Source organism: Rhinoderma darwinii, chromosome 1 (genome assembly GCF_050947455.1).
Source record: "Rhinoderma darwinii isolate aRhiDar2 chromosome 1, aRhiDar2.hap1, whole genome shotgun sequence".
Taxonomy (NCBI): domain Eukaryota; kingdom Metazoa; phylum Chordata; class Amphibia; order Anura; family Rhinodermatidae; genus Rhinoderma; species Rhinoderma darwinii.
In genome coordinates this window covers 106,543,177-106,557,660 of record NC_134687.1, presented here as the reverse complement: position 1 = coordinate 106,557,660, position 14,484 = coordinate 106,543,177, and the positions used below count along the sequence as shown (strand labels likewise).

The 14,484-nt window shown below is 43.5% G+C and overlaps 1 protein-coding gene across 2 annotated transcripts in view; it reads right to left on the bottom strand.

The window, feature by feature from the left end:
• Positions 1 to 14,023, bottom strand: part of HPF1 (histone PARylation factor 1) — a 30,542-nt gene extending 16,519 nt beyond the window's left edge. The window contains exons 1-2 of one of the 2 annotated variants that reach the window (XM_075860253.1): positions 13,805 to 14,023; positions 8,372 to 8,537 (exon numbers count right to left, since the gene is read on the bottom strand). In XM_075860253.1, coding sequence (XP_075716368.1) covers positions 8,372 to 8,537; positions 13,805 to 13,960 — 322 coding nt within the window. In that variant the 5' untranslated portion in view covers positions 13,961 to 14,023. The remainder of the gene's footprint in view (positions 1 to 8,371; positions 8,538 to 13,804) is intronic. The other variant, XM_075860254.1, reaches the window with a different exon arrangement.
• Between the last annotated feature and the right edge of the window lie 461 nt (positions 14,024 to 14,484).

Genomic DNA, 14,484 nt, shown 5'->3' with positions numbered 1-14,484 from the left:
TGTCAAGGGGGCGTGTTACTATGGCTGTGACACTGTCCAATCAGATATGGACAGTGTTACAGCTCCCTCTCGCGTACACACCCCGTTGACTGTTCAGGGAGTTATTTAAATATCGTGCGCCAAATAGAACGATAACGGAGGGAGGTAGAAAAATAAATGTAAAGTGCCCCAGAGTTTGTGCAGCCCTCCCCATTACATGCTGCACATGAATGGGGAGGTGAAAGGTTCTCTTTAAATCAGAGGTACAATCACCACCGTGAAAATAACCCACTGTGCTAAAACAAAATTTTAAAGAACAAGACTGATTCGTCAGCTGTCAGTCGTCAATCCTTATGGACAAACACTCATCATGATACATGGGGTTAATGTGCTTGAAAATTGTTTCAGCTGTTCACTTTCTCAAACCTCTGAAGCAAGGAGATACCCGAAGTGCCCCAAGGTAAATTCTGTATGATCTCAATAAGCAGTCACCTGCACTCATTCCCACTCTATTCGGACTCTAAAAAAATGACAACCTTCTAGAGACTAGAACTTCAAATAGTAGAGGAGGGAGTTTCACACTATTTAAACTTTCTATACATCCGTTGTGAGATCCCCCTCATGGTAAGGTCACATGTAGCATAAATGCTGCCGAAATTCCAGGCGAAACACTGCACTAAGCTGTGGTGCAGTTTCTCGATTGGAATGGTGACTGTGGAAAACCGCAGCACCAGCCGCAGGCCGGCCACCTGGATGACGTCTCATCACAGGAGATTGGCTGCAGCGGTAGTCATCTGGGATGAAGAGTCATCCCAGGAGGCCGGCTTTCTGACGACACCCAGGCCAGGCCCCTGGGATGATTCATCCCATGTGACCGCCGCTACGGCCTGTGATTGGCTGCAGCGGTCACATGGGATGAATAGTCATCCCAGGAGGCCACGCTAGAGGGCGGAAGACAGACTTCTGGGTAAGTATCATGCTTTTTTTCTTTTCGGAGTAGCGTTTTGCGCAGCGGGATCGCTGCGAACGCGCCGCAAAAAGTGAACAACTTTTATTTGTTGCAGGATTTAGCTCCCCATTGAATTCAATGGGGAATTCCCACAACAAATAAGCAGCGTTTACACAGATACAGTTGACACACTGCGGAATAAATTTCCGCAGCACAGGTCAATTTCTAAGCAGTTTTTCCACTCAGCTTTTAAGCAGCGTATGGATGAGATTTGTTCAATCTCATCCACTTTGCAGCTACTGTATTCTGCTGCGTTTTTTTCCGTTCGCAATTCAGGACGAAAAAAAACCGCAGCGTGTGAACAAGCCCTAATTGTAAAGTTCAGTCGATACATTCCGTATTTGATTGTGAAAAACACCAAACTAACGAAAAATGTCAAAATAATTTTTCTAAAATCAAATGTATCTTGTAAGAGAGTTATACCACACAAAAACAGCTGCTAATAAAATATGTCTACTTTATGTTTTGCATAATTTTTTTAATATATTTCTTTTCTAGGACGTTACAAGTCTTAGAACGTTAACAGGGATTTGACATTTAAAATAAAATTTCAAAAGGCTATTATTTCAGGGACTAGTTCAGTTTGGGCACCCCTCAAAGGCCCCATGCCCACGAACGTGTTTTTGCGGCCGCAATTCCCCCGAAAATCCACGGGAGAATTGCGGCCCCATTCTTTTCTATGGGGCCATGCACACGACCGTAGTTTTTACGGTCCGTGAATGGCCCGGGAACCCGCACCGCAGAAAGAACGGGCATGTCCTATTACGGACATCTTCTGCGGTCCGGGCTCATTGAAAACAATGACGGCGGCCATGTGCACGTCGTACGATTTGCGGGCGGCCCGCGGCTGACAGTCCGCAGCCCCCCGACCCGAAAATCACGGCCGTGCACACGGCTACGATCGTGTGCATGAGGCCAAAGTATTCAAAACAGCATTTAGAAAGTTTCTTAACCCTTTAGGCATTTCACAATTATTAAAGCAAAGTGGAGGTGACCATTTTTTTTCTGTAACAGAAGGTTTTAGCAGAGAAACTAGGGATGTCACGATACTAGAATTTGGACTTCGATACCGATACTTTGCGTTGTATTGCGATACTCTATACCAAAAACGATACTTTTGCCAATAAAAAAAAAAGTTCTAATTTTCTGATGTGAGGCGCGTGGTAATATGAATTTTGAATCTCCATGTGCCTCACATTAATAATTAACCCAATCATGTTCCTCAGTCATAATGGACAACATTGGGTTAATGTGTGAGTTACAGGATGGGGTTAATTACTATTAATGTGAGGCACATGGAGGTTCAAAATTCATATTACCACGTGCCTCACATTAAATCGAAAGAAAGCAGTTTTTATTTTATAACAGCGTAAACATCATAAACTGCGCTATAAATTTATTAGTCTTTTTTAATTTAACATTAATTTATTTTTACTTTTTATTTTTAAACTTTAGTGTACTGGCATATATCTATATGCCAGTACATTTGCCTTGTGTACTGATAGGTATGCCCTAACAGGAAATATGGTCAGACAGCCCTGGGGTCCTTCAATGGACCCTGGGCTGTCTGCCCATATATGGTATTGTCCTCGATCGAGTCTCAGTGATTCCCTGTGACGCGATCCAAAGGGCATCCCCCCTTCTCATTTACCCCTTGAATGCTGCGATCAGCTTTGATCGCTGCATTGAGGGAAATAATGGCAGAGATGAGAGGTTTCTCTGATCTCCGCCGTTAGAGCGGGGCTGCGGCTGTTTAATACAACCATTGCCCCCGCTTCTGACAAGAAGTGTGTGCGCGCGCGCAGTCAGCATGAGGTGATGCGGCCGGTGCTGATCTAATGACAAAAGGCACGGAAGACAGAACATGGGGGTATTTTGCAGTGCGCCCGCCATGTTATGTCTTCGTTGCTGGCAATCATTAGTGCCGCGCCGGTCGTATCACATCAAGCTGACCGCGCGCGCACTTGTCAGGACTCAGGAGCGGGGCAATGACTATTACACAGCCGCAGCCCCGCTCACATACATTCATGTATTACTATACTTAGAATTGCGGCCACAGCTTAGTATCGAAATACATGAAATAACGGTATTGAACCATTTGAGGGTGCACAGTATCGAAGTTTCGATGCATCGTGCAACCCTAAGAGAAACAACTCAATATTTATTACCCAGATTCTGAAGTTTTTATAAATATCCCACAGAATGGCCCTAGAATGAACTGAAGCGCAGGCCTCAGAAGCAAAAGGAGCACCTAGAGGATTTTGGGGCCTTCTTTTTATTAGATTATATTTTAGGCACCATGTCAGGTTTGAAGAGGTCTTGCGGTGCCAAAACAAAGGAAACACCTAAAAAAACATTTTGGAAACACCACAAAGAATTTATCTAGGTGTGAAGTTGATCCCACAGGTGTTTTTGATCATTTTTATTAGAATTGATTTGTGAAAATGAAAATTTTTTCCACTAAAAACTTAGAATTTTCTCGTTTCCACAAGAACCAAGGAGAAAAAAAAAAGCACCCCGACATTTGTAAAGCAGTTTCTCCCGAGTACAGCAATACCCCATACGTGGCCATAAACTGCTGTTTGGACACACGGTAGGGCTCAGAATAAAATTTGGCTTTTGGAGCTCAAATTTAGCAGGAATGGTTTGCGGAGGCCGTGTCGTATTTGCAAAGGAATTTATGGAGGGGGTACAGTGAGCATTTAGACCCCACAGATTTTTTTGCAGAAATTATTGGAATTAGGCCGTGAAAATGAAAATCGACATTTTTTCCAATAAAATGTTCTCATTTCTACAAGAACTAAAGGAGAAAAAGCACCCCAACATTTGTAACGCAATTTCTCCAGAGTACAGAAATACCCCTTACGTGGTAATAAACTGCTGCTTGGACACACGGTAGGGCTCAGAAGAGAAGGAGCGCCATTTGGCTTTTGGAATGGGCGTCATGTCGCAAATACAGAGTTCCTGTAGTACTAGTACAGTGGAAATACCCCAAAAGGGACTCCATTTGAGAAATTACACCCCTTAATGAATCTAGGGAAGAATTTTGACCCCATAAGGTTTTTTTCTGAATGAGTCATGTAAAGAAAATGAAAAAAAAAAACGGCTTTGTTCCCAATAAGATGTAGGTCAAGAAGTGACCCTATTTTAGAAACTACGCCCCTAAAAGGCATTTATCACAGGGTGTAGTGAGCATTTAGAACCCACAGGTGTTTTTCAGAAATTAATACGCAGTGGATGATGTGAAGTGAAAACTGCAATTTTTCCACCGATATGCCTATTTACCGCACAATACGTTGTGGCCAGCTTGTGCCTCTGGAGAATCTTACCCCATAAAAAATGTAATGTTCTCCCGGATACAGCAATGCCTTACATCTGGAGATAAACCGCTGTATGGGAACACTGTAGAGCTCCTTTTAAGAGAAGGAGCGGAATTTGGAGCATGGATTTTGCTTTGGAGTAGTTTTGGTTTAGGGTATGTGCACACACACTAATTACGTCCGTAATTGACGGACGTATTTCGGCCGCAAGTACCAGACCGAACACAGTGCAGGGAGCCGGGCTCCTAGCATCCTACTTATGTACGATGCTAGGAGTCCCTGCCTCGCTGCAGGACAACTGTCCCGTACTGAAAACGTGATTACAGTACGGGACAGTTGTCCTGCAGCGAGGCAGGGACTCCTAGCATCGTACATAAGTATGATGCTAGGAGCCCGGCTCCTTGCACTGTGTTCGGTCCGGGACTTGCGGCCGAAATACGTCCGTCAATTACGGACGTAATTAGTGTGTGTGCACATACCCTTAGGCTGGGTTCACAGTTTTTTGCAGGAGGAAAATCTACCTCAAAACTCAGTTTGGAATTTTGGAGGCAGATTTTCCTGCCTGCACACCGATTTTCACAGCTTTTTTCGCCCGCGGTTATAGAGCGCTGCGGGCATAGAACGCAGCTAAATAAAACGCTGCGTAAACGCCCAAAGATAGAGCATGTCTCCTTTTTCCCGCGAGCCGGTTTTTCCGCTGGCGGGAAAAAAGAAAAAAAACGCCTCCGACTCCATTGAAATCAATGGGACGCAGTTTCCACGTCAAAAAACATATAAAAAAAAACTGTGTGAATTGGCCCTTAGAGTTTTACTGGTATTTCAGTTTATAATATGGGGGCATATGTAATCTGTGCGGAGTACATCAGGGGTATATGTAAGCTGGGCAGAGTATATCAGGGCATAATAATAATGGGGGGGGGGGAGATAATACAATTATCCATAGATGTGTTTCACGCTGTGGAGGAATCCGTTATGCACAGGTCAGTGTCCATTCTTATCCCCTTTTGTAGCACCTTTTGTGAAAAGCGATGCCCTGGTATAATACGGACGCCCTCGCTTCCTGCAGATGTGCTATGTCGCTTCCCTTCCTGGTTCCTAAATACTAGGGCCTGAAACTGAAGAAATCTTCCCCTCCGGCCTGCCCATCAGGATGTTTTTTTTCATCACTGCCTTACTAGTACCAAAACTTGTATTCATCAGTTGATGGAGTCATGCGAGGGCTTGTTTTTTGCAAGACAAGCTGTAGATTTTATTGGTACCATTTTGGGACACATACCACTTTATTTCATTTTTTGGACGAGGAAATTGCCCAAAAAAAAAAAAAAAAGCAATTCTAGAAAGTTCTTTTATAGTTTGTTTTTTTCCGGCATTCACCGTGCACCATAAATTACATGTTAACTCTATTTTGCAGGTCGATACAATTATGGCAATACTAAATGTATAGTTTTTTTTTTTTCATGTATTGAACAGCTTTTGGACAATAAAATCACTTTAAAAAAAAAAAAAAACATTCTAAGAACTTTTTTATTTTAGCGTGGACAAAGCTGTGTCAGGAAGTTTTCTTTGGGAGACGGGCTGTCGTTTAGATTGGTACTATTTTGGGGTAAATGTGACATTTTGATCACTTTTTATTCAATTTTTTTGGGAGGAGTGGTGACCTAAAAACAGGGTTTCTGCCGTTGTTTTTAATTTTTTTTTTTAATGGCGTTCATCGTGCGTGATAAAATGACATAATAGTTTTATAGTTTGTGTTATTACGGACGCGGCGATACCAATTAAGTATAGTTTATTTATTTTTTCCAATAAAATCCTTATGGGAAAGCCAAATTTATTTATTTATTTTTTACTTAAAACTTTTGTTTTGTCATTTTTTGCCAACATTTTTATTAACTTTTTTTTATGTCCCATTACGGAACTTGAAGGCCTGCAACACTGACAGCTATTCTAATACACTGCACTACCTAAGTAGTGCAGTGTATTAGAGCTGTCATACACTGACAGCAAGCCAGAGGCGGGTCGTCATAGGCTTCAGTACAAGGCAGACAAGGAAGGAATGGTTAGGCCTCCGGTGCCATACCAACCATCAGCACCCCAGCAATCGTGTCTTGGCTAAAAAAAAAAACTCGGATGCTGCAATCGCTATTGAGCGGATCATAGACTAGCTCTGGTCCTGGCCGTTACAGCAGAGTGCCAGCTGTAATATACAGCGGACACCCAGCAGTGATGGCACAGGCTCAGCTTCTGAGCCCGCACTTTCACCGCGCCGTAACTGTACAGTGATTTGCAGTACCAACTCCCGACAGCGCTATCTCTATATATGTATATAAGCAGCACTCTGTGAGAGATTCCAACACGGTAACGGGTGCAAGCAGGTAATCCAGATTCGTGGATTATAAGACAAACAAAAGAAATCCCACAGCACTCCGATGCAACCATGCTTGAAAAAGGTCCTATAGCAGGACGGAAACGTTGCAGCTGTTGACGGAATAATTCACATACTTTTTGGAACCATCGGAGTGCTGTGCTATTATATATACACACACACACACACACACACACAGTGTCGGGAAGGGGTTAAATCTCATGCACTTACTTTGCTCCTGCTACTATAAAACGCTGTGGAATTTGGCTGCAATTTCTGACGCATTTGCAGCACGTATGGCCTTATCCTAAATCACATCTAGTGTAAAGTTACGTGTCATATGTTTTTAAAGAGCAAGTGGATTATTTTGTTTAATGAACAAAGCTGGCACATTATAATAACAAAGAGGCCAAAACAGTACATAGACTGCTATTACAGCCTATATTGGTAATTCAATGTGAACATAAGCAAATGGTAAAGGGTCTGATAATTGAGGGAAGTGTTCCTCAGGACCGTGGAGTATTGAAGAATAGCACGCGAGTAAACTTGCACTTATTTTCCTGCTAGAGAATATTCGGATAAAATGAAGGAATGGCATAGGATATCAGGCCAGCTATGCACGTTCATGATTATCTGGAAAGCACAGTAAGGCGGGATTCACACGACCGGGTCGTTCCCGAGCCCGAGTGTCGGCCGGTAAAATCGGCCGTTTTGCCCGGCCGGTTTGCATTAAGTTTTGCATCCGTGCCGGGCCGGGCAGATCCGGACAGTGACATCAGCGGCAACTCCTGAAGGGGAATCCCCATGTGTTCGGGGATTCCGCTTCAGGAGTTTCCCCTGATGTCACTGCCCAGATATGGACAGAGACATCAAGCGCTCTGTCCAGGAGCGGAATCCCCGAAAACACGGGGATTCCGCTCCTTCAAGGAGCTAAAGTGCGGCTAGCACATAGCAGAGCGGGGAGATACCTCCCCGCTCTGCTATAGTGGCGTCGCTACAGTAGTAGCAGCCGCAGCAGCTGCTAGCGGCGCCATCGAAGGTGTCGCCGGGCCAAGGTGCTTTTAAAACAAGCAGGGGAAGGGAGCCAGCGCAGCGCTCCCTTCCACCTGCTGTACACCCCGGCCATGCCACAGAGTGTACAGCGATGCCATTCGTCCGAATGGCATCAACTCCTCCTCCTCACATGCACTCTGCGCTGTGAGGAGGAGATAGAGCGCAAGCGCCGGAAAACCCGGCCGTCACTCGGGACACATCCCGGTGATGGCCGTGTAATACCCGGCCCCATAGACTTCTATGGGAGCCGGGCACCCGGGCGAAGATAGAGCATGTCCTATTTTTTGACGCCCGGTTTTCCCGGCCGTCAAAAAATCGGTTGTGTGAATAGCCCCATTAGGGGTCTATTATTACTAATGCAGCCGGGTGCCGGCCGATTTATGAACGGCCGGCACCCGGCCGGGAAACCCTGCCGTGTGAATGAGGCCTAATAGTGAAAACTGGAAGCGCTACATAAACCGCCTGGTAGGAATACTATTAAAAGGGAACTCCTTGTGCACATTACAAATGTTACATAAAAGGCCATGCAGGAGAAAGCATGGCTGAGAACATCGTATCAGTATGTGGAGTAGATTTGGCTTCACACCCATAGCAAAAAATACATTAAAATATAGATTTCACTTAATGTTTCAATGTTAACTGTCTTACTGCATGGCGCATCTGGATTGATTTCTGCACAAAATGTCCAGAATTGATAGAAGTCCTCAGGCATAGTAAGCTTATATAAGCATTCCACCTCCTGCCGCAGACTGACGGGTACATCTGACTGATCAGAGCGTCTCTTCTTAGCATCTTCTCTGACTGGATCGCCATTCTGCAAATAAAAGGTAAAGTACAGATTATAAGGAATGGCAGGCTGGTAAACTGGTTTCTGTGAAAACTGGGTGACCCAGAGATAAACGGCCAGGGTCTCCAAAGACGTGTCGCTGAAAATATGGATTTTACCTGCCCAAGAACTCTCCCGAGAGACAAGCAGTAAAAGGGCTCGTCCACACGTAACGGATTTGCTACAGAAAATTTCCGCAGCATTTCCGCATTAACCAGCAGACAATCCGCACCATTTCATGCGTTTTTTACGGCAGAAAATAATGTGGATTTTGGTGCGTTTCTTTCAGGGGCTGTGTGATGGTGATATTTCTACTTCCTGTGAAGCCCTTTCCAACCCCTGTAAGAAATTTTACAGCTTTTCCACAACAAATTACGCAGTACATCAGAAAAAAAAAACGCAGGAAATTAGTCCACTTTCCGCAGCAATAATTGACATGCTACGGAACAAAAATTACGCACCGCAGGTGAATCTCTGGACTGAATTTTTCTGCAGCGTCTGGATGACATTTGTTAAATCTCACCCACTTTGCTCCTACTGTATTCCGCTTGTATCTTCCTCCCGCAATTCCGGACGGAAAATACACAGCAATTCCGTTACATGTGGACAAGCCCATAGAGATCATACAGCTGTTCTCCACCCTACCACTGAAAACAATTTGGAGGGGTAGAATAGTGCAGCATGCTGTGCTCCAGTCAAAAACTAAATACAAAAAAATAAATAAATCTATTTTCAAAGTTGAAAAAACAAAAACCGACACATCTGATGAAAAGTCATCACAAGATGATCAGGAAGCAAGTCTTTTTTTTTATGTCGGCTGATTTCTGCAGCGAAAAAAATCCACCCATAGTCGCACCAAACGAAGCACAATTTAATACAGATATTCTGGTTATTGCTGGATTGAATGCGCTGCATACTTCTCCATAGCATATCCAGCCCTTATAATGAATGAAACGCAGTCAAATATATTTCATCATGGAAGTGTGAACGTTCACAGAAGCTTTTTTTGTCATTTAGTGGCTATTTTCAGGGTGTGGTAAAATCTCAGATTAGGGCTGGATGATACGGTCTAAAAACAAAATCGATTTGTTTTCAAGTAAACGGGCGATTTTCTAATTTCTTTCTAATAAAAAGAAAAGTTCAATGAGCTCAGACCGGAAGGAGTCGTATATATCTGATGCAAGCTTCCCAGTCTCATCACCCAGCTATGATTAACAACAGCGAAGAAACAGTCATCATAGATAGTGGTGGGAGTAGAAAGCCTGCACGGAATATATCGGACTACTTCTCCCAACACCAGATCACTGAAGTGTCGATGATGCAGCAGAGCCTGACGCAGCCACATTGAGTTGAAGTAGGGCACCATTTTAGAGCTTGTTTTTTTGCTTTCCATCTTCCAAAGGCCGTACCGGTCTTTTTCCACAGACAAAGCCGCAAGGGCTTGTTTTTTTTTTTTTTTGCAAAACTAGTACTGGACAACTGAAAAGATACATTTGTGGGGTGAAATTTGAAAAAAAAAAAATACGATTCCTCCACGTTTTGACGGATATGACAGCTCCGCTTTTATACTGTAATATATACGGATTAACCACAGAATGTCTATATTACGTTACTGAACACCTTCCTTTTATACAAATGCAGCAGATTAATTGTACGTTTTATAAATTTATACCCCTATGGTGCGGACATATGGCCTGATCTCTAAAATGGCGGAGCCATTACGACCAGGTTCTATAGGGGCTAGTTAGTGATTTATGAGCCCCTTTGGATAACAAATGTATTTCTGCACAGACTAGCCCCTATAGATACTGGTAGAGCTAATCTGCGCAGAAATACAGGTGATCCCAGTTGGACAGGCCACTAGGGCTTATATAGATTGTCGGAGACCTCTATACCTGGCTAGCTGCAGGGTGTGAGAGACGGGTCCACACGCATCTCGTGTGAGCTGCAGCAGAGCCACCATGTGGGAGGGAACCGGGCCAATAATGTCAGGCCAGGAGGCGCCAGGGAATCAAGTCAATGATTCTGTGCAAAATACAGATAGTCCGGCCCCCAAACGATGAATCAACCAAATTAATTGTATCAATCACCCAGCCCTCTCTGAAGACTGAATATGGCAGAAAAATCCACACCGTGTAAATAGATCCTTGCAAAAATTGGGGAGATGTCTCCGGCTCACCTTTTGACTGGACTTGTATTTTTTGGTAGTAGTCCTAGCGCTCGGGTCCTCGTGACGGCACATGAAAAACTTGCTGTTTGTAGAGAAAGCGTGGTTGGATCCAGCGCTGAGATAATTAAAAGGAAACTTTTTCCAAGTTTTAATCTTTCTTCATTAAAATAGATTGGATAGCATGTTGGTAATGCTGTCCTGCAATGCTGGGAATATTGAATAAAGATGACTAGCTATTCATCCTTATTCAATATAAATAGATACTTCCTATTCCATTGCTTTGGCAAAATCAATAGCGCAGTCAACTGCGGTGTTTCTGCCAAAAAAAACAAAAACCGGAAACCTTATGGAACGGAAACCATCAGCAACAGAAGCATTACCATCGAAATCAATAGTAACGCTAAGGCTGGGTTCACAGGACCTATTTTCAGGCGTAAACTAGGCGTTTTACGCCTCGAATTACGCCTGAAAACACGGCTCAAATACGTCGGCAAACATCTGCCCATTCATTTCAATCTTTTTGCCGACGACCTGTGATTTTACACGTCGCCGTCAAAAGACTGCGCGTAAAATAACAGCGTCGTCAAAGTGCAGGACACTTCTTGGGACGTAATTTGAGCCGTTTTTCATGGACTTCAATGAAGAACAGCTCCAAATTACGACCGTAATTGACGCCTCGCAAAACGTGAGTACGAGCAATTACGTCTGAAATGCAGGAGCTGTTTTCTCTTGAAAACAGCTCCGTAATTTCAGCCATAATTGTCGATATCGTGTGCACATACCCTAACGGAAAGCTATGGCTTCAGTTTGCCTTTCCATTGAGTTCTCGGGACGTAAAGTTCTGACGGAACGGAACGCTGATGTGAACAAGCCCTTATAGTCCACGTTGCAGAACCAATTGGTGAGATGATTACTGGCGCAGTGTAAAGTGGCGTGCAGGTCTCTCCACCTGTGCAGCCTGCACCAGAGGGGAAAAGCAAACAATTACAAGTAGGATCAGGTATGGTTTTCCAACACTTTAACCCGTTAGTGACCGGCCCATCGTGTTTCTACGTCGGTCACTAACGGGCCTTATTCCGATTCCATAGACTTTTTACGTCGCGGCATCGGAATAAGTAAACAGAGCAGGGAACTGTCAGATCTCCCTGCTCTCAGCTGCTAGAGGCAGCTGATGGCTGGGAGCGTCCCTGCTCTGCCGTGTGAGATCGATATTAGTATCGATCTCACACGTTTAACCCCTCAGATGCGGTGCTCAATAGCGAGCACCGCATCTGAGTGGTTTTGGAGAGAGGGAGGGAGCTCCCTCTCTGCTCTAATGGCAGCCGGGGGTCTAATAAAGGCCCCCAGGTCTGCCTGTAATGAATGCCTGCTAGATCATGCCGCAGGCATGACCTAGCAGATGCCTGTCCGTGTTAAACGGCCAGGCAGTAATACACTGCAATACAAAAGTATTGCAGTGTATTATAAATGCGATCGCAGAATCACATATTATAGTCCCCTAGTGGGACTAGTAAAAGTGAAAAAAAAGTTGAATAAAGTTAATTTAAAAAAAAAAAAATTGAAAAAAAAATGAAACCCAGCTTTTCCCCTTACAAAATGCTTTACTATTAAAAAAACAAAATAAAGTTAAAAAGTTACACATATTTGGTATCGCCGCGTCCGTAACGATCCCGACTATAAATCTATTACATTATTTAACCCGCACGGTGAACGCCGTAAAAAAAATAATAAAAAACTATGGAAAAATTGCTGTTTTCTGTGAATCCTGACTTAAAAAAAATGTAATAAAAAGTGATCAAAAAGTCGCATCTACTCCAAAATGGTACCAATAAAAACTACAAGTCTTCCCGCAAAAAAAAAAGCCCTCAGACAACCGCATCGGCGAAAAAATAAAAACGTTAAGGCTCTTCAAATATGGAGACACAAAAACAAATAATTTTGAAAAAAAAACGTTTTTACTGTGTAAAAGTAGGAAAACATACAAAAATGATACAAATTTGGTATCGTTGCAATCGTAACAACCCGCTGAATAAAGTTATTGTGTTATTTATATCACACGGTAAACGGCGTAGATTTAGGACGCAAAAAAGAGTGGCGAAATGTCAGATTTTTTTCTATTCCCCCCCAAAAAAAGTGTTAATAAAAGTTAATTAATAAATAATATATACCTCAAAATGGTGCTATTAAAAAGTACAACTTGTCCCGCAAAAAACAAGACTTTATACAGCTATGTAGACGAAAAAATAAGAAGGTTATAGCTCTTGGAATGCGACGATTGAAAAACGTAAAAAATAAGGTCATTAAGGTCCGAAATAGGCTGGTCATTAAGGGGTTAAGTAGAAAAGTTTTGGAAAACGCTTCGTACATGCCAGAGAAAGTAGCCGAAAGGTTTCATAAATATGCCTTTCGGGCCGGTGACCCATGTTTTTTGGTGCATTTATGCCAGAGAAAGGAATAATGCTTTAATAAACCTGCCCCAATGCTGAAAGCTCCAGAGAAGAGTGGCCGGGCATCTGCCATAAAAAGCTAAAGACACCCAGCTGTGAGAAAAAACAACAATAAAGTCCCTCCACTCTGCCACTGTCCCTTTCAAAGCTCTGGTAATAGCTCGGGAGCTTTTCCCAGGAGTATAAATACAGCGTATGACAAAAGTATCCATTATGCACAAAAGGGGTAACCTAGAACTAGTGCAGACAAAGAGGAGGAGACGCTCATGGCAGCCAATCAGATCAATTCTTGCATTTCCTCAAATTCACTTTACAAAAAAAGCGCTGCAATCCGATTGGTTGCCATGGGTAACTGCTACACTTTTAGTTTGCACTAATTTTCATGAACGAGGCTCAATGTATACACAGCAGCGCGGCTAATGTACAACACATATAGCGGTCTCCTGTGCGACACGTCCCTCATGCCTCCGTGGAACACTTTTATCAGTAAACCGTTGTCAAAAATACATTTATTCTTCGGGCCCAGCAGCTGGGGAACAACAAGTCCAAGCATATCCTGTCAGAGTCACATGATGTCGAAAGCTTAAGTAAATAAATAAGCGTCCCTTGTCCCCAGGTGCTCACAGCATCTCCCTCACCTGTTGCTCAGCTCGCTGTGCTCTTTTCCCGCCTCCCGCCATGTCAGATTTTTCGCTTGACGCGCCTGCTTTTCTTGACGTCATCACTGGCGTTCTCTCGTTCTCCCCGCCTCTTCTCGGGAGCCAGCACGCATTGCGTCTTTGTATACGGGTCATGTAGGTCGGTAGACATTTTGGTTGGGGCAGCTGTTCGAAACAATACGTCTGAGGGCGGCTGGTTTATCAGTTTTGTGGGTCTGGCTTGGTACAGTATTCTAGAGTTTATACAGTGATTGCCTGCGGCTTCAGGCTGACAGATCTTATGATTACTGTAAATGGAGCCGATGACGTAAACTGAGCATTTACTAGTGTTCACTTCTGCCATTAGAGGGCGATAGCGTGAAGCGTATAGGTTCTCATTAGCGACTGGTTGATATATGAAGTAAATACGGTAGAACAATGTACCGTATATACACATACGTTACGGGTTATGTATTCCTATTCTCTTTTACCTATGGAATATTTTTTATACTATAATCTATGCTAGGTAGGGGTTAGGGTAAAAGCATAAGACAAAATAGCGCACAAATACCCATACAAACTCCACATGCTGCCAAACAATGCCCCGTGACACACTATTCTCAACCAGAAGCCATACCCTCAACAATGTACTTCCCAACGCAGTGCACGCTTGGCGATGA